General features: G+C 33.9%; 1 protein-coding gene across 8 annotated transcripts in view; it reads right to left on the reverse strand.

Moving 5' to 3' along the window:
* DMD (dystrophin) overlaps nt 1-21,764 on the reverse strand; it is a 2,153,717-nt gene extending 2,131,953 nt beyond the window's left edge. For all 8 annotated transcript variants that reach the window (XM_015443662.3, XM_065538825.1, XM_065538826.1 and 5 more), the window contains exon 1: nt 21,498-21,764. In XM_015443662.3, coding sequence (XP_015299148.3) covers nt 21,498-21,528 — 31 coding nt within the window. In that variant the 5' untranslated portion in view covers nt 21,529-21,764. The remainder of the gene's footprint in view (nt 1-21,497) is intronic.
* Between the last annotated feature and the right edge of the window lie 383 nt (nt 21,765-22,147).

A 22,147-nucleotide genomic window follows, 5' to 3' on the forward strand; every position in this document is an offset into this window, starting at 1 on the left:
AGTGCAAGGAAATTTCTAAGTGAATGTACATTTTACTCAACTTCTAATTTCCTTTAGGAATCTGAACTCACTCAATATTTTCACAAAACGATAACTGTAATCAAGGCAGAGAGCTTTATTTCAGCTAACAAAGAATAGTTCTACACAAAGGAATTGCAAATATTCTAATTAATGACTGTTCTAATTTCTCTTCCCTGTTGAAGGATATTACTTCCTGTTCTGTTTGTAGTCATGATAAACAAACTATGGTATCACGATCCCTCTAGTCCAGGAAATGGACTGTTTTATGTAGATGAAATATTATTATTATAAAATCTGTCTTACATTCCAAACCTCGTCTTCGACAGGATTTATGATAACTGCCCCCCATCCATGCTGGATATCACACTATGATGAAGTGTGTATTTGTATTTCTGTGAGCTCAATTCATAACTATGCAACTCTCCTAAAGCATAAACTTGGCTACATCAAAATGGCTAAATATTTGGTCTAATGTTTTTCTTTAAACTTAAATAATAAGTTTAGATTACAAACCGTAACTTACTTAAATAATTGGCTGGACATTTGAAAAAACATTGATCTTTCTACACATATAAGCTTTCTGTCCAATTTATAAAAGGAAGTCGTACAAAAATATATAATATATATTATATTATATATATATAGTATACACCTATACTGCCCTAGTAAGAAATCAGGAAGTCAACATTGATGATTTTCTCTCTACTATTTTTGTCTCTCTCTTCATTACGTGTGCAAATAAGTTTTACTAATTAAATATCTAAATATATTTTGTTTGCATTTTCTCTTTTTCATTCCTAATGCCCTAAGGCTCTTATCTGGGATATAACTGCAACCCTCTTACACCTGCTTTTAGAACAGTGGCTCTAAACACAATCTGCACTTGGTGTGCCTTTATGTTCTGATTTAATTGGTCTTCAAGAGTTTTCACAAATATCATCAGTCATCTAACAAATAGGTCTGAACCTTCCCCTTTAAAAATTCAAGATGTAAAAATAAATACTTCTTGACAACACAGTTTGCTTTATTGGCTTTTTTAGTTTTTTTTTTTTTTTTTTTCCTGAGGTGGAGTCTCGCTCCGTTGTCCAGGCTGTAGTGCAGTGGCACGATCTCGGCTCACTGCAACCTCTGCCTCCCGGGTTCAAGTGATCCTTCTCCCTCAGCCCCCCAAGCAGCTGGGATTACAGATGTGCACCACATCTGGCTAATGTTTGTATTTTTAGTAGAGACAGGGTTACATCATGTTGGCCAGGCTGGTCTCGAACTCCTGGCCTCAAGTGATCTTCCCGCCTTGGCCTCCCAAAGTGCTGGGATTACAAGCATGAACCACCACACCTGGCCTGCTTTATTGTTTTATTTTGCTCACTGTCTAAGCTAGTACTAGGTGCGGAGTGGATGGTAGAAACTCATTGTAATATGTTGCTCAAAGCCAGTCATTTCTCTTTCCACCATTCATACAAAAACCCAAACCAAACAAGAATAATGTCAGAGATCAGCCATGCTAGGACCTATCAATTCAGTCATCCTTAAGCAGCAATCACTAGGGACTTAGTACATGCGATATGTAACAGTAGTCACTGTGTAAAACTCACAGCCTATTGTGAGAAACAGACCTATGAACAGTGGATAAAGGACAAGAATTGCATATGCAGTTAAAGAAAGACAGACAAAATACCCTGGGAATTAAGAGGAAGGAATGTCAAATCACCCAGTTTGCCTACATCTAAAGAAGGCTTTTTTTCTTGTTCATCAAAATACTCATGTTGGAACTAGCATGAAGAATGTCATTTCACCTTCTTTGGCCTTTTTTACCCCTTTGTTTAAAAGAAGATTCTTGATCTTCAAAGCATAACAGTCACGTTTTATTTTACTCTATGAGCAGATTCATTAAGAATGTGAAAGTGTTCCCATTCATTCGAATTAACATTAAAAGACACTCTCCCAATGAATAAGATGTCAAAAACCATGTTAGTAATTGCAGTCATTGAAATGAACGCTCTGCTCTCATGCTGCATGCATATTTGTACTCATCAGCTGAGCACTAACAAAAAATACACACCTAACTTAGAACAGAGGAAGGAGCAGATGCTATAAGATATTATTTCTGACTAATGCTCAGTAATATGTAACAATTTAATTTCAAATACTGAACTTCTGGCCCTTGGAAATTACATACACAGGTTTTGCAGTCAAATGAGCATTGTTTAGACATATTAAATGTGCTGAGATCTAAAATTTCATCAGTTTTGGAATTTAAGCTAGAGGGGAAATATATCCTAATGGTTCAAAAATCCTCCATTTAAATTCTGGTTTATATAGCAATGATCTTGGTTACTTTAAATTTATTTCTAAGCCATGATTTTTTTTCTTTTAGTGGCAGATATTACAATAATAAATTCAAGGGAATGTTAAAATCATACCCACCAACAAAAAGTAATTCACACCTCCGAAGTTAGCTATTTTAGTTGTACAATACTCTTACCTTACAACTTACGCTATTAGATTCCTGTGTTCATCTTTTTATAGCACACAAATACACAGGTGCTCACTCACACAGATACATTCACATACACACTATGAAACCTGAGTTTTACTTTAAAGAAAAAATGTGTCCAAATAAATTCTAACTGTAAAATTTCTTCTCTTGGCTGGGTATGGTGACTCAGGCCTATAATCCCAGCACTTTGGAAGGCTGAGGCGGGCAGATCACCTGAGGTCAGAAGTTCAAGACCAGCCTGGCCAACGTGGCAAAACCCCATCTCTACTGAAAATATAAAAATTAGCCAGGTGTGGTGGCGCATGCCTGTAATTCCAGTTACTGAGGAGGCTGAGGCAGGAGAATCACTTGAACTCAGGAGGCGAAGGTTGCTGTGAGCCGAAATCGCACCACTGCACTCCAACCTGGGCGACAGAGCAAGACTCTGTCTCAAAAAAAAAAAAAAAAAAAAAAAAAATTCTCTCTTATGTACAACTTTCTCACTCCATTTTTCTCCAATGGGAAATTAAATTTGGAACTACTCTGAAGCTAATGTAATCATACCAGATACATAAATATTTTAATATGTCTAGCAATTGATTTTGTTACAGTACTTGATAAAAGAGATACAGTGTATAGATACAATTTTAATGGTTTCCTGCAATTGGAAAGATACTTGGCATATTCATCAATTAGTATCCTTTTTATACTTCTATTAGAAAGGCTATGTTTTTGTTTAAGTACCCAAGATTCCAAAAGTGAACTTGTAGCTATGAATATAGTTTAATGTGAACAATTAAAACGCACATGCAAAACTCAAATGAATTGTATATCTGGCCTGTGGGATGAATTGATAGCATATGTCAATTTTAGAAATCTGAGCGTATGTATGCAGAATTCTAGTTTCTGAAGTTATCTGAGAGTCTTTCCACATCATATTATATCCAAAAAATTAAGTATCATCGTCTAATGGTTTGAAACAAAAGAAATGTATAGTTAACTTACAATTATTTCCATCACTTTTGGATATTAATTAATTCAAAACACATTCATAAAACTTCTTCCTAGTACAAGGTAATATTCTAAACTCTATGAGAATATAAACACATAGAAGATGTGGTTTGCAGCATCCAGGAGTATATAATCTAGTAGCAGAGATAATATAATTTTTAAAGTTATATTTCAAATAATATAGACTCAGTTACCTCATCTGACAAGTGAGAATGGTAATATATTTTTTGCCATCGTTTTTATAAAACATTATATAGATGCTATCTTCATTGTCTTTATTATCATTATCATTCACTATGAAAGATAATGAATATATGTAAATTAATTTTTCAGTGGTAGAATCTGATTTCTAGACGTCATGAATTAGAACTCTACTCTTTTCCATTTCTCAATCAGAGTCTATATTTTCAATTTCCAAAATTGCACATCACATTTCTACAATGTGAGCCCTAGGCAGAAGAATGCCTATAAGCTTCATCTAGGCACAATATATTATATAAGGCCTGGATTGTTTTCTGGCTGGTTAATTCTTTGCTTTTGGCATATGAAGATCAAAATTGGGCTATATAATCTAATTTAGTTGAAGATAATACAATAATATACACTTTCATTGTGAAAAAAATTAATTATGGAACTATCATCATAAAAATCATCATAGATAAGAAAAAAGATACTATATTGCATCTTTTCTTTGGTTGAAATTTTGTAAGTCAAAATAGATTGTCATGCCACATAAAAGCCTCTTTAACAAATCTCCTCAAAGATAAAATATTAAAGAAAAAGTTACTATAGTCTTATTAGCTTACAGAAACTTAATTTTATTATAAAATCAGGTCAGAGGGCCTACTACTTCAGTAAATTAACGTTATCACTCAAGCTAGGTTTTCTCATAAAATGCATGTGCATACCAGATCTAGGATTTCTGCAATACTCTGGAAATTGAAAGGGTTCAAGACACCAATTTTTAAAAATTCATTACTACATGAATAATATGTTAACATAATATACAAAATACAGTTCATATTCACTGGTCAATAAAATATTACCAACATTTAAGTGCAAAAATAATAAAAATGAATAGGCTGTTAGACTGGCTCTGTAGATCCTATTTTTGTTTTCAGAGTCCATTCAATTCCATGTGTTTGAGTCATGCAATAAACATTTCTCACCTTGAATTTGGGCATACTTGTATGGAGCTCCATGCTTGTGCACACATATTTACCCAGAAACTAAGTTTCCTTTTATAAATGAGCTCAATCCCAGATTAAAACAGATGAAAGATTTCCAATCCTTGTGGCCAGCTCCCAGGGTGGAAAATAAGCTTAGGAATGCAGCAAACTGAAACTGAATACTCTCTGGAATGGACATTCTGTTCTAAGTCTCCTTCAGGAAAGCTCCAACAATAGCTCAAGCAGGAGCAAACACTTGTCTTTGAGGTAGTCCCAGCCAACCATTCATTTTCTCAGTAATCTGTCCTCTGACACCCACTGAACTTAGAGCTCCTGTGCCCACCTCAAAGGACAGCAGCCCTGGCATGCAGCATGCACTGTAGGAGCAGAAGTGATTCTCTAAATTCCTACTCTCCTCACCTCTTCACCACTTTGTATCATTTTGGCATCTCCTAAGATATCTCAGCTTTGTAACTCCTCAAAGGAATCCCCACAAATTGGGGCTCTTTTTTAACTTGGACATTTCCTTTGAGACTAGGAAAGAAATAGAGAAAACAAAGTACACAGATAACCAAAAACACGACGGATTATATGAATCATCCAAATTAAGCAACCAACATTTTAGTCTAAGGTTTATAATTTTTCCAATACATTGAGTACACAGGACAAAAAAGTATCTACTTAGGCTTATCCCATTCTGATCTAGTGTGTGTGTGTGTGTGTGTGTGTGTGTGTGTGTGTGTGTGTGTGTGTGCAAAATAATGCATACCAGTATTCATAAGGCTTTTCCAATCTGAATGATGCCTGAGTTTCAAATATGTGTACAGTGATGTAATGACTAAACAATAGTCAGATAAATGCTGTGGTATGTAGTCATTCATTTGTGTACCTACAAGCTGTTAGGCACAATTAATCCACATATAATAAGCACAAACTATCTCCTCAAGGAGCAAGAGAGTGGGTCAGAAGCTGAGAAGCAAACTGACAGCTAAAATAGGGGATATAATATAATTGCTTGTATAGAATTATCCACGTTGAGTTTACAATAAGAACACATATCAGGGACACCATTTTCTGACCTAGGGTAGTAAGGAATTCTTTTAAACAATATTCTATAAGGAAAGATGAAAATAATATTAATAGTCATTGGTGGAAGAGACATGGTGATAGTGGTTGTTGGGAGAACATTCCAAGAAGTGGGATCAAGTCATAAACATAAAATTACATGAACCGAAGTTATTTTATTTGCTGAACCAAAGTAATTTTATATCTAGACAGAAGTGTTCCTGGTGGGGAATAGCAGATCAGGAGGTGAGAGACATGAGCAGATGCCATACTGTGAAAGACCTTGGATGTTAGGACCTTGGATTTTACCCTGAAGCTAGAAGATTCTTTAAAGGATGTTAAGCTGGAGGCACACAATCTGATTTGTTTTAGAAACTCAACGGGGGCAGCAATTACAGGGTGGGATTTTCTGAAGACCAGATTAAAAGCAAGGAGATCATTCACACACATACAAACATAAAGTCAGAGGTAGTCTTTTGATCTATGTATCTGTTTATACAAGTTGGTATCTAAATGTACATTTATCTTTTAGAGTTATGTACATTAGTTATTTATGATTAATAATAAAAGTTAATACAAAGAAAAATTATTCTCAACACTTCGACACTCACCAAGAAATTTTATGTATTCCCTTTTTAAAGCCAACAATAAGTAAGCTCGTGAAGGGGCATTATTTTTCCTAATTTCCTCTTGAGGACAGTGGTAGACATACTCAGCTCAATGCCGGAAATATGGCAGGCTCTCAATTGATACTAGTTAAATAAATATTGGCTTGTCCAGGATTACTTGCCTTTGTAGGTAGAGGCAAGTTTAAAACCGAAGTAGTCTCAGGCATTGTCAAGTTACCATGCCCGTGGAGCAGCATAACTTCTAGCGCTTGTCATATAGACTTTTTGGTCATAAACAACCTGAAACATAATATGTTACAAAGTAGGACATATAGAATACAGCCTCAATCAGGATATTTTATTCAATAAATGATGCATGTTCCCATATAATAGAAATGGATTGCATTCTAGCGGATTAGCATGAAACCATCCTTTGTACCTTGAGTGATAGACTCACTAATTTACAAGACTTATCCTCGATTAGGTTTGGTGATGATACCCTAGCTTTCAGAAAACCAAGAGCTTGTTAAAAGTCTAATCCTGCATTTTTCAAATTTTTGTTTTGCAATAATTATAGATTCACAGGAAGTTGCAAAGAAATATGCAACAACATCTTGTGCTAACTTCACTTTACCTCTTCGAGTGTTGATACCATGTATAACTATAGTGTAATATAAAAACTGGGAAATTATTGCTATAATTCATAGAGCTTATTCAGGCTTTACCAGATAGACATGTATGCACTTGTATGACTCTGGGGGGTGTGTGTGTGAAGCTCTATTCGACATTATAAAGTGTAGCTTTGTGTAACAAACACCACAATCAAAATATAGAGCAGGTCCGTCACCACGAGGCTCCGTTGTGGCACCATTGTGTAGCATACCCTCTGCCTCATTCCTGACCTCTGGCTACCAATATCTGTTCTTAATATCTATAATTCTATTTCAATAATGTTATATACAAGAAATAACACAGTATTTAACCTTTTGACTTTTTTTTTAACTCAATATGATGCTCTTGACCTCCGTTGGAGTTGTGAATATTGAGTGTCAATAGTTCATTCCTTTTAATTGTTGTGTAGTATTTAGTGGTATGAATATATAAGTTTGTTTAACAGTCACTCGTTGATGGATACTTGAGCTGTTTCTTGTTTCTACTGCATTCATGTCAAGGTTTTTGGGTGAACATAAATATCAGTTTTCTGGGATAAATATCAAGAGTACAATTGCTGGACTGTAGGGTGACTGCACGTTTAATTTTACAAGAAATTCCTAAACTGTTTTCTAGAATTGTTGTGCCATTTTACATTCCCATCAGCAATATTAGAGAGACCCAGTTCCTTTGCATCCTTGTTAGCTTTCAGTGTTGTCACTGTTTTTCTTCTTTTAATTTTAGCCATTCTAATAGGTATATAGTGATAACTCATTGCAGTGTTAATTTGCATTTCTTTAATGGCTAGTGAAGCTGAGCATCTTTTTATGCATTTATTTACTATCTGTATATCCTCTTCAGTGAAATGTCTTTCAAGGTTTTTTCCACATTTTTTTCACTAAGATTATTTTTGATTTAGTGTTGAGTTTTGAGTGATATTTATATATTCTGGATACTAGTTATTTGAGACTTTACAAAGATAGATTAAGGAAAGAAAAAGGACATGGGTTAAAAACAGTAAAAAACAAAACCAAGAACCACAAGTGAAAAGCAGTATGGAAAATCAAAAAAAGGGAACAGCACCCAATGACAAAAAGCAAATCTTTATTATTTATTTATATTTGAAGCTTTAACCAAAATGAAAGTACTTTGTCATATAAACTTTTCATAAAATGCAATCAAAATATCATTATTATAACATGTTATATGTAAACATCAGTAATTATGCTCATTAAAGCATTACACATCAAGTAACTTCTTTAAAAATATGTATCAGGCAACCTAATGTGTTTGGTTCCAGGTAAAAATGTGGTGAGCAAGAACAGTTGAGGTGTCTTGGTTCATAGAACTTACCACATAATCTGACTGGCAAGTATTAATTAGTCACATACATATGGAATCATAACAGTACTATGTGCTATGGACAGATGTTACATGGTAGGGAAATTTGATGTACTTAGGGGATTCTGACTTCTATCCAGAGGTAAGCTTGTAGGCAGAAAATGGTGTCATCAAGGTAAAAAAGGGGAAAGGGGGAGATTCTAGACAAATAGAAAAGCATACACAAAAGTCCTGTAGTAAAAAAAAAAAAAAAAAAAAAAAAAAAAAAAAAAAAAAAAAGCTAGACCTATTCAGGGAACAAAAAGAAAGCCAGTAAGGGGGTGAGGCAAAGGAAACATGATGGGAAATGAGATAGGAGAGGTAGGCAGTGTCTAGGCTTTGGTTTTTAAATTTGTTTTGTTTTGTTTCGCTTTCCTGGCAGCCAAGAGAAACTACTAACATGATTAAACAAGTGGTGGTATTTTCAAATTTAATTGACTGCATGAATTTTAGAGAGTGGATTATCAAGAATACGAAAGAGAGAATGCAGAGAAACTGGAACGGAAAGGCTACTGTATTCCTAGTGAGAGAAAATATATTGGGCTAGGATGATGGTAGAGGAGATAAAGAGATGTGGATGAAAATATATTAGAGGATAAAACCCACAGTGATTGGCAATGATTTAGAAATAACTGGGTAAAAAAGATCAGAGTTTCAAGGATGAGATATGTTTCTGGCTTGTGAAACTGGGTGAATGGTTGCACCACTCAATGATAAGAAAAGCAGTGAGAAGGAAGCAGGTTTTGTGGGGTGAAGAGAAAGTTCTGCTTAGGGCATTTAGAGGGAGGTGACTTTATCACATAAGAATGGAGATCACTTGGACTCGGGAAGGGGAACATCACACACCGGGGCCTATCATGGGGAGGGGGGAGGGGGGAGGGATTGCATTGGGAGTTATACCTGATGTAAATGACGAGTTGATGGGTGCAGCACACCAACATGGCACAAGTATACATATGTAACAAACCTGCACGTTATGCACATGTACCCTACAACTTAAAGTATAATAATAATAAAAAAATTAAAAAAAAAAAAAAGAATGGAGATGCCACCCAGGCAGTTGAAATCACAGTTCTGGAATTCATTGGAGAAATCTAAGCTAGAGGTATAACTCGGTTAGTTATCTGTATATAGGTGTTAATAAAGCTGTGGACATAAGTGCAATGGTCGAGGAAGAGATTATTATGAGAAGAGAATTATGCTTGGACTAGATTCCAAAGAAACCTAATTTTTAAAGGCTGAGAAGAGAGGATCAGCCTACAATGCAGACTGAACACAAACACCCTCCAAAGTAGTAGCGAAGCCACGAGAGGACAGTGCACAGATCGCAAAGACAACAACATTTTTAAGAAGGGAGAAAACAGTCACTATTGACCTTCTGCAAGCTCAAGAAAGATGAAGAAGAAATTTCATTAATTGGTTCTAGAGACATGAAGTCCTCTACTTCACTTGAACTTAGCAGGGTGAAGCTTGAATAGAAAAATAATGAAAGCGTGCAATTTAAAAAAAAAGACAATCTCAGTGTCTTGTCCAACTGATGCATATAAGAGATAGAAAGAAGATAATACTTTGCTTTATTTTTACATTTTTACTGTAACAGAATTTATAATCTAATTTTCTTAAAAAATTATCAAAAAAGAAACCAACAGTTACTGCTAATGTTGAATATCAAAATACTATTATTAACAGCTTCTTAATTAATAAATAACAAATAATTATATGTTTGTTACAATTGGGAATGACATTTGAACATAATAAGTTGTTTTTTTCCCAACCGTGTTGTAGTGTTCTTTACACTTTTCAAATGGAAAAATGTATTTCAGTGTTGTATTAGTTATCATGTTACTCATCTTACAATATCAGTAAAGTCAAAAACTTTCATATGTAAACCACTTAATTTCCAGGTAATGTGTATGTATGTGCACCTCTGTCTATGTATGATAGATAGAAAGACAAAAAGAGAGATCTATGCACACTAGTAATATTGAAAGAAATGAGCTAATTTACTTCATTCACTGCACTGTCATAAAGACTTTATTTTTTCCTAGACAAGTGGTATGTCATACAACCTCATCTAATCTCATACACTAGAAAAATAGATCAGCATTGATTAAAATAAAATAAATTCTAACAATTTCTTATTTGTATGTAATCACACATCTTAGTGTCATTTTAGCAGTAAAATTATAAAAACAATGTATATTTAATATTAAAGAACAGTGCTACATATTAACCTACTGGGTCTCTGAAATATATTTTTGATTTAAGGTTTATTTCTATAGCTTATCCAAAGATCAATAACCTTACAGTTAAGATGATGCATTTTAAATAACAGTTAAAATTTATATTATCCTGATAGTTTTATATCCTAGGCAGTTATTGGACAATACTAAACAATTGATACCATGGAAACACACATGATAATCAATAGACTTTTTTTTTTTTTTTTTTTTGAGACAGAGTCTCACTCTGTCACCGAGGCTGGAGTACAGTGGCAAGATCTCCGCTCACTGCAACTTCCACGTCCCAGGCTCAAGCGATTCTCCTGCCACAGCCCCCCGAATAGCTGGGATTACAGGTGTATGCCTCCACGTCTGGCTAATTTTTGTATTTTAGTAGAGATGTGGTTTCACCATGTTGGCCAGGCTGGTCTGGAACTCCTGACCTCAGGTGATCTGCCCACCTTGGTCTCCCAAAGTGCTGGGATTACAGGCGTGAGCCACAGCAACCAGCCAGTAACCAAGAGGATTTTAATTTGAAATAAATTATTGGGGAGTATTTCTGACTTCCTCTTGCCTCCCACCCTCATTTATATATCTTGAATAATTCTGTTCCATCACGATCTCTGACATTCTCTTTAAATATATAGATATGTGTGCATTTATTACCTCTTTATGAGATGAGAATAAAATTGCTTATGAAGCCAGAGAAACTCTCAGTATTATTTCTAATCATATATATGAGAATGCCAACGTGACGTTATTGTACAGAGTGCACGTTGCTTAACTCCAGGGGTGTCATTTACCTCGTAGCATGATATTAATAGTCCATGTTACTGGTACACTCTAGAATTGTATAGTATACACTATATGAATATATACAACTAAATATCATACTGTGGATGACTAACATAATGAAGATAAAAGAAAAACTTATTTATGTAAAAGGGCAACAGTAATTATAGTGACTTAAATAACCTACTGTTTATGCCAAGTACTATTCAAAATAGTATGGCACATTAATCTATGTAAATCATTTTTTACAATACTAAATCATGTTCAGGTTAGCCCAGTTGTTAGATTTTTGTTCATGTAGCACAGTTGCCTATGTATAACTGAAATAAAATCTAAAAGAACAACTAGTGAGACCACTCTAAGAATGGCTAGCTGTAGATGATTACGAACAAACCAGGGCTGTATTAGTTTTATTTTTTGATCTTTTTCTTCTTCACAAAGTAAGAAGATTGAGATAGTAATAAAATTGTGAAACAAGATAACTGTTATGGATATTATCATAGACACCTCCCCGTGCAAGTCTAGAGAATGGATATGAGCTATTTAGGATATCTCCGTTTTTATCTAAGAAAATATAATATGCCAATATCTATAGGCTTTGAGTAAACAACCCAAAATTTTAATGGGTTTTATTTTTAAAGAGCATCCTCAATGGAACATGTCTAGTTCTTGTTAGAAGATATTATGATTCCTGCCATTTTATATTTTGTTCTGTCCTTTTTAGAATTCTATTAAAATCTGAGAGATTGTGACAACTGACTGGTTAAGAATCTTTAATCCTACTGTCATCCTGCCACCATTAAAATCATGCCTCTATCACTTACCAGCTGAGTTACCTTAAGCAAATTATTTAACCTCCCTGTACCTCTACATATTCATCTGTTAAATTTAGATGATTATATTCCCCACCTTCTACAGTTAATATGGAAATTATCACATACGTATGTGATGTACTCAGAGAAGTTCCTGACACTTATTAAAGGCTTGTTAAATGGTATATATAGTATTATCATTGAAGATTAGTTGAATCTAGAATAGTGCTATGCACACACAGGGTACTGTCAATAGCTGTGTATGTAGGAGAAATCAGTGGTTCATTAATTCTTTTTGACTCACTGCTTCTTACAATCATTCTCTAATTCACATTTCTGTATGTCCGTACTCTTATGCCTATTTATAAAAGTGGATTATTCAACGAGAATGTCCATAATCGCACTATTCATAACTAATCATTTATGATTGATTTGTACCATGCTTTATAAATTTCTTGATATTTTATAGTTTTATGCATATATATGTGTGTGTCTGTTCTCTGACTTAGAGATGCTATCTCATAAAAATCAAAGAGAACATAGGTGTTCAACAATGTTGAGTTATAAGTAATTAAAAACCTAATGTTAAAAAAATTGCTCAATATCATATTACTATTCTATCGAGTCTTACTTCCTCCAGAGCTAACTGATAAGTACATTACATTCATCCATGATTAGATTCAATTACTCAAATGCCTTCTATCTCTTTATTATGATTCTGGCTTTATTTAAACTGAAATGTCAATGTTTCCTAGGTATTTTTTACCATTTTTGCAGATATAGGGATAATCAATTTTACTAATGGTCCTCCAGAATTTTTAGACATTTCTCCAATAAGCATCTATATCAACTAAAATAGCATTAAATAAAGTGCAAACTTACCTTGTCATATCTATGCAATTCTGTATTCTCTAAAGGATGATTTTTCATATTACTCAACAATTCTGACTGAGCAATTGAAATTCAGACTATGATAAATGTTTTACACTGAAGGCTCATTTCATTATACAGTAGTCAGTTGAGATGGGGTTTCCGAAGAAGGTATTTTTAGGAAGTGCAGAGTACAGGAAAAAGCTGAATACATTATACAATTTAAATATTTATTGAAGCTTTTCTACTAAGGCAACATTTTGGTAATATTCACAGAAATAGCAATATGGGAGGAAATTAGGGGTAAATAGATGGTAGAGACTGTGGAAACCAAGACACCTGATGCTAAAAGTGGGATCCTCATTCATAAAGTCATTAAATTGGAGATTGAAAGGAACAGGCCTCTTTATGGAAATATTATTTTCCTTAGAATTTCATCATTTTTTCTAGATGTGCCTTCTCTGATTTTTTTATTAGTGCTTTTATTTTCTTTACTGAATTCCCCATCTCCTCTTCACACTCTATTATCTTTCTAGCTGGTCTCATCCACTCCATGAGTTGCATATTTAAATCCCTAATAATGACTTAATTTCTAGGCACAATACCCATGCTCTACATAAAAATACAAAACAAAACAAACACCTTAGCATCCACACCCCTCATCCTTCCCATTGTTCCAATTTCCCTTCCAATCTCCTTGCAAACGGCACCATTATCACCCAGTTGTGCATTTCATGGAGCACACAGCATGCAATACAACACTAGTTCCTATTGATTCTATCTCATATACAAATCTTGAATAGATCCACTTCTTTCATCTCCACTGTCACCATTCTAGTCCAAATCACCTTCTTCTGCACCTTGGAGGAGCTACCATAATTGCTTCAGATTGATAGTCCTTCATCTACCCTTAGCACTTTCCAAACTCTTTTACACAAAACAGAGTGATAGTCTTAAAAAATACAAATATGTTTACATTGGTGTTCTACCTGAAACCCATAAGGCTGTCCATTGATCTTACTATAAAGAGAAAAATATCCCAGCACTTTGGGAGGCCGAGACGGGTGGATCACGAGGTCAGGAGAACGAGACCATCCTGGCTAACACGGTGAAACCCCGTCTCTACTAAAAAAAAAAAAAAAAAAAAAAAAGTACAAAAAAAAAAAAACTAGACTGGCGAGGTGGCGGGCGCCTGTAGTCCCAGCTACTCGGGAGGCTGAGGCAGGAGAATGGCGGAAACCCGGGAGGCGGAGCTTGCAGTGAGCTGAGATCCTGCCACTGCACTCCAGCCTGGGTGACAGAGCGAGACTCCGTCTCAAAAAAAAAAAAAAAGAGAAAAATAATTTCTATAACCTTCAAGGCTCTGAATGATTGGACCATTGGACCCCAGTCTGACATTCAGATGCAAGCTTGTTCCACACTTTTCTGCACTCACTATACTCTAGTAAAGCTGTTCTTTTAGATCTTTATCCATACCATTTTCCACATTCAGAAACATTGCTCCCTCTGTCAGGGATATTTTTGCTCCCTCTTTTCTTTTGTACAACTATACTCTAACCTCATTCTTCTTTGCCTTGCTTTGAATATATGTTTTTTTCTCAGAAATATTTCTCCAATTTCAAAGACTGATCTAACCCTCCCTATTACACATTCTTATTACAATGTGTGTTTTATTGTATAGCCCTTATCCCCAATGCAAGTATTTTGTGTGTGTGTATTTAATAAGCACATCTTCCTTGAAATGCTAGTCTCTCTTTGAGTTCACTTGCTTAGAATACTATCTCCAGAGCATAACACAGTACCTGGCAGAAAATTGGCACTCTATATGTATATTTGTTGCATGGACAAATGAATCAATAAATGGATAACAAATCATCAGCTGTAAGTCCCTTCTTTAAACTGGGGTTGCCCAAAACCACACAATACAAATTTTAGAGTCACTTATTTTGATACTTTTATTTGTGGATTTGAGAGCCAATCCATTTTCAGACATTTAAGGCAAAACACTGCAAAAGCCATAGACTTGAGCAAAGTGAACCTCTGTGATAAAACTTGGTGCTCTCTGACAGCCCATTAGAGGTGGGGTGTGTACACCTAATCCAAAGGAATCCTCTAGCTCTTCAGCAGCTGTTCACATGGCTCATGCCCTGCCCTTCAGCGTCTACTAAATCAGGATTCCCCAGCTGTCTGAGCTTCCCGTAAGCGTTTTTAGTTAACCACCACCAAGCCAACATTGCTTGCGTCTGATTACGCTCTTTAAAGTCTAAATTCCCCTTTTCCTTCCTATTTTGCAATATGTGAGTCATTGGGATTCATCATTTTTGCAGATTATTATTTTTTCACTTATTCAACTAGTTTGTTAATATTTTGTTCACTTAGTCACCAATTTATTTCTAATACATCCTTCTTAAGCACCAACATAAAAAGGAATTACTCAATTTGCCTTTGATGAAAATACTTGGGTCGTTCTGATTTTGTAATTTTTCTTTCTTATTTCTTTAATTTTTCCTCACACAGCTTCCAAGGCTAAAATCCGCACTTGTAATAGTGTACTGATTCCCTTGCCCTTTAAGTCAGCACTTAGCTCAAGCTAAGGTACTATTGCTACTGTAATCTGATAAAGGAAGAGACAAGTTGTGTGCAAATAAAGATGAGTGCCAGGAATGAGAAAAAAGCTACTGATGTTTATGCCCTTTTATAGTCCTGATTCTATGACAGTCTTAGCCAAAAGCAGAGTGGAAGAAGGGAGAACGTTTTAAAACAAAACAAAACAAAAGCCAAGAAGAGGGTAAAAACATTTAAAGGGTAACCATTTTATTTGCCCATAATTGGAAATAATATGGGACACTATAATGGTAATTGTGCTCGGCTAAGGCTGACCTTTTTTAAAAATCAATTTTTTCATGATAGTGAAGAGAAAACATTTAAAAGTTGAAAATAAATTAGCAAAAGACTTCATGATATATATGTGAATTCCTCATTGTTGATATGCCCATGTAGAGTTTTCATATTTATTAAATATAAACTAAAAACATCATGATTCAAGCATCTGATTTTTTGAAGTTTCTTTAAAGTTATCTTAATCCTCTTCAAAACCCATTAAGCTATCTACATTCTCATTTTATTACATGGATAAGCATTGGCTTTAATAATGCATTTTAATGTTCCTCCTCTTCATTGACACAACTACGTTTTTCTACTAAAATAAATAACTAAACTAAAATGAATAATAAGCAAAAATAAAGGCAAAGCTCTTCCTCAGATTCTTTTATTCAAATTGTAACTAGACCTAGATATTATTAACATTATTCACTAGTCTTAGATATATTTTCATATATATATATGAAAATCTATATATATAGATTTCAAAATTGACTTGAGAAAATCAATTCATCAATTTGTTAACATTTTTAATTTATGGACAACTATTTTCTTAAAATTGTATGTAATCAAAATACTGAGTTAAACAGTCTGAAAGAGTCATTTGAGAACAACAACAAACAACAACAGCAACAACATTTTATCAGCATGGCAAGGAAATGACAGCTCCACTTCAATTAAAGGATAATTGTTAATTCTCCCCCACTTCCCATTAGTGAGGAATGGGGCACATAATGACAGAGTGAAAGTGAGGCATTGAGGGAGAAAGCAAAAGATCATAAAGGAAAGCAGGAATAAATTGATTTCTAAACCAAATCCAGACTGCTAAGAACATTGGTTTTCTCAGGGCTATCATTACATATACTACGCAAAGTCACCTTCAGAGGTTGTAGGCCTCCAGAAAATTGCTTTGTGTGTTCCGTTGCCTACTGAAATTCCCAAGTATTTTGAATGAGTGATATCAGATTAAAATAAAGATCGAGCTCGGAGTTGAATAGAAATTATCTCTTACAATGGCAGCCTAAATAGAAGATGTGAGCTATAAAAGAAGGAGTACTGCTCCTTGTGCTTTTAATGGGAATGAGGTAGAGGTTGTATAGTCATGAGATGAGGACTTTTTTTCTTTTTTTTTAAATTTTAAGTTCAGGGCTAAAAGTGCAGATTTGTTACAGAGATAAACTTGTGTCATGGGGGTTTGTTGTACAGATTATTTCACCACCCAGGTACCAAGTCTAGTACCCATTAGTTGCTTTTCCTGATCCTCTCCCTCCTCCAACCCTCTACCCTCCGAAAGGCCCAGGGTGTGTTGTTTCCCTGTATATGAGGACACTTTTAAGCATGAGCCAGCAGAGCCATTTCCCTTCCTCATCCTCATTTGTCTGCTGCCTATCAGAATTTTGCTTGAGAAAATTTATATACCCTTAAAACACTGGAGCCAAATGTATTTTTTTTGTCTTTTTTGGGGGGCCATATTCAAGGAAGTAATCATGAATGGGGAAAGAGAAAGGCTATGCCCTGAGTGTTAAAGTATTTCAGAATCTCTAGAGGAGCCATCTGGTTTATGAAGGCACATTGAATGCTATAATATACTGTAATATATGAGGGAAACAAACTTTTTGTACTATAAGTCTCATGAAAAAATAAACAAAATCATTTTAGCTGTTAATCTTGGAACTATATTTAGTATACAAGTGATTCACAAATAGCAGAGTTACTCTCCCATTCGAAGGGGATATCAGAATCTCTGGAAGACATACTCACTTTTAGGATTAAGTAGAGGGAGCTTGAAATTTTGCAAGGACTTTAGGGACAATTCTATAAGTGACATAAATAGAAAAAACGTCCAAAATTGGTAAAATAATAAATTATCCCATGGTGTTGCCATTTTAACTTTGATATCTGTATTAAAATGAAACTTCGGAACTCCAAACATGTGTCAATATTTTATAGCATGAAACCCCAAGGAAGTCTGACTAATAGATGTTTTAAGTAGGGAAAAGGTGAAGACTACAAAGTATTTATTTGCTTGGTTTGTTTGTTTTTTGAAGATCAGTATACTGCATTGAGCACACTCTACACGGGGAAATACTTCCATGAAATTCTGCTATGAAACCCGGTTGCATTTAATAAAAGGTTTATTTCCCATATTGCAGCTCATGACCTTCCCAACAAAATATTCCAATATGAACCAACTGCCTTGATAACAGAACACAAACCTCCTAGGACTATAGCAGGACTTTGTGAGAAAGAAAACCATTACCTCTCTCTGAATCCAATCAAAACCTGAATGTACTGTATAAAAATAAACCAAGGTCATCATTATTCCTTGTCATTGTGATTTGGCGTGCCTTCAAATTACATACCCTGTATATTTCAAATAACTGCACCGCCTCCATTAACTGAGTTTGACATCACTTTAATCAATGTATCTTTTCAGAATGAAAGGCAGAAATGTCAAATTCCTACCATTATAAATTCTTTTAACTCTCTAATCTGCATTAAATAAAAGGTTGTCTTTGAGAAATAATAAATGCTCTAAAGAAATATAACTAGCATCAATTTTATTTTAAAATGTAACTGGGAAAAGATTAAATCTCAACACTTCTCTTCATACAGAGGTGATTTCCCAAGAAACTATTAAAGACTTACTTACATGAGGGGCCCCTCCCAAGGCTGTATCTAATTTTGTATGATTTTTCTTAAAATAGCACCCCCAATTGTATAACCTCAGGCCCCATAAATCCTTTCTTCCAGGTTTGTTCTGTGTTGTGAGACAGGGAACGTACATTAGTCTCATTTGTCAATTCCTTAAAAACCGATGTGTGTTTAAAATAGAAAATTTAGAAAAATGAACAGAAAATTATCTTTCAAGGTTAATTTCTAATTAGACCCTCTTAGGAAACTTAATACCCTGTGATTTGAATGCATATCAATGTGCGTATATATAAACATATATACGCATACCAAAATATTGTATTTCTCATATGTGTGATGAAATAAAGAATAAATTGATGAAAGAGTATGATAAATCATTTTTAATAAGTTAGGAAAATATTACAATAGAAAGTGGGAGGAGAAGGAAAGTTTGGGAAATCAGTTTGTTTTACTCTTGAGATAAAATTTTGATGAAAGATAATAAAATAGAATTTTGAAAAACACCTGATGTTTCCAAGGCAATGATTTTAATCTCTTTTATTAAACTACACAAGTGGTTAAAAACTTGACAATTTGTTTCATATATAGCAAATGACGTGGAGTACAGGGATTTCAAATGAATGCTATAGGAATAAAGAGGAAGCTGTATTAATATCTCTGCCCAAATGATGAATTTGCAATTCAGTACTGTCTAGCTAGAAGTGTCAACCAACACCTATTTCCCCTTAAATAATGTAATTATGCATAAAACACTTTGTAGTCTTTTTTAAAGTTTAGAATAACATCTATATGACATACTCTGTTGTATTTTTCATAATGTTATGCCATGTAAGATACACCAAAACTTTGTATTAACAGTATATCATCAATTTAGATCAGCGATCTCTTTTTCATAGTTAAGATGTCTTTAAAAGATTCTGCAAATGAAATTCTAAAAGATGATTTTGTTAGACCTCAAGATGACTTACATCATTTAAATATATTCAAATGAAATATCTATTTGCCATACACTATTTGAATAATTCTTTACAATGCATTATTTGAGTAATTCTAAAAGTAAACAATACAATGTGTTTGACAATACAGTGATCTCTTTTACAGAGTAACTATTCTGTTTAAAAAACAAAATGTACTTTTATAAGTTTTTCAAACTAAGGCGAATTTACAAACCAGATTCAAATGTCAGACATCCAAATAGTAGTATATTGTCAAGCAACAAAATTTAATGTATAATATAGCCCTGAGTATATCTCCATTTTCCTTAACAAACTCATTGTCATGTTGCATAGGCATTACTTGATGATTTTTTAAATGCAGTGTGAAAAAATCCTACAGGACATGTTCCAAAAAGATTACCTTCCTTCACATTCGAAGAACTGAAAGTTTTTCAACTATCTATGACAAAGCAGAGGATAGGTTTACCTTGCTTCATTCCAGCAGAATTGCATATATTCTTTCAAAATTGCTCTATATACTGGTATATGTGGTTAATTATATAGAATATATATATATATATAAAATCACTAGCGATTTTGATAGTATTTATATTACATATATCAAAGAAATAAAAATGATAAATAAAAATATGTGTATATGTGTATATTGCAAACAACAGATATATGCCATGCATATTTTTGTAATGATAGTAAATATAATAGTTTTTCAATCTAAAAGCAATAATGATACTCACCAAAAGAAATTTATGAAGCAAGCAAACAATGTAACTAAATGTTGTATTATAAAATCTGGTAGCTTTTAATGTGACTCAATACATGGACAATGTTAACTTATTTCCACAAATTTTTCACAGTGGTAAAACGTCTGCCTTTTTTTTTTTTTTTTTTAGTAGTTGTGGAGCATTACTTATTTGGAGAGACTTATTTTTTCATTCTTAATTATAGGCATCGCTCTCATATCTATTTTAGAATAACTATACTCCACAAGTCAAAGATAGGTGGGGAAGAGATAAACTCCCATCTTTTTGGGACACACAGTCCTTATCATATATTATTTTTACTGTTGTGCCACAGTCCATTTTTAAATCCTTCAATAGTCATCATGACTTTCTTAAAAATAAACAAAATAGTTGCATTTCTATATGGAAGACAAACTAAAAAATTGAACTGAAAAGCTAGCTCATGATAGACTTGAAACATCTACTAAATATAATTTACTACTAAACATAATTAGGAGTTCCTCAAGTTTGTATGTTGTTTTCCCAAGAGATCATCTGATCATTTGATAGCATAGATCACATCATTATTTGAAATAATCATCATGGTATGCTATAGAAAAGAGCATTTGAAATAGTAAATGTGAGAAAGCAACATTACAATTAAATCTTTATCAATACTTTTCACATCCTTCAATTTTCCATCCCAACTCATTTTATTCTTTATTTTCTCCATATGTCAGAGAAACTTCTCCTAACTTTTAGGCCTCCATGTAGTTCCTATACAGTAGTTAGTTCAATTGAGAATATATGTCAGGTCAGTAACCTTTATGTAACTGTTACTAAATACAGAAGTATCAACTAGTCAAAATAATAACTGAGATATACAAACTATCTCACAGCAATCAAAATAATCTGTTATAATCAAATGACATTCTGCATATTCTATTACTGCAGTGGCTTATTAATCAAGAAATCATGTGTTTAATTCTTCTGCAAAGAAAAACTTATAAACTCAATTTCTATTGAAAAGTTTTCCCAATGAAAAATATATATTCCTGAATAAATACATATATATATGCAGTATATATAACATTTATGCTTCTTTGCAAACTACTGTGATAATTTAAAATCAATCTACCTAATTAGTGAGTTTGTCACAAACTAAACATTATGCCACAGTAAAATACATTTTTAGTTACTTTGTACTTACAACAGTCCTCTACTTCTTCCCACCAAAGCATTTTGAAAAGTGTATATCAAGGCAGCGATTAAAAAAACCTGGTAAAGGTTCTTCAAACTTTATTGCTCCAGTAGGCTTAAAAACAATGAGAAACCAACAAACTTCAGCAGCTTTAAAAAAATAACACTTCAGTTTTTCCTATTCATTTTTCTCTGAAGGTAATTGCCTCTAAGATCTGAGTCCCGTAGGGGGAAAGTGAGTGATCCCAACACTGAGTGAGTCAACACAGTAACTGATGCCAGGATTCTGTAGAGGCCCCTGGATATTTCAAATTCCAGGACCTGCGCACAAGCAAGTGACCCGCCTTCTCTCTCAAGTTGGTTTCCCATAATAGGACTGTCCATGGTCACTACATATAAGGTTGTGCTTCCAGCATGGCAAGCTCTGTGAATTCAAATAATGCTCAACTGTGTTCTGATTAATATCCAAACCAGAATAGCACAGTGGACATAGTACTAGCTTTTAAAGCCTTCCAAACACAAAAACTATTCAGTACAAAACCATAACAATATTTTCTGTAACTTTCATGTGAATTTATAACAGAGCAGAAAATCCCGATTTAAAATTGACTTTTAAATGCCTTTTTTATCCTCTCAACAACACCAAAAATTTCACTCTAC

Source organism: Macaca fascicularis, chromosome X (genome assembly GCF_037993035.2).
Source record: "Macaca fascicularis isolate 582-1 chromosome X, T2T-MFA8v1.1".
Taxonomy (NCBI): Eukaryota; Metazoa; Chordata; class Mammalia; order Primates; family Cercopithecidae; genus Macaca; species Macaca fascicularis.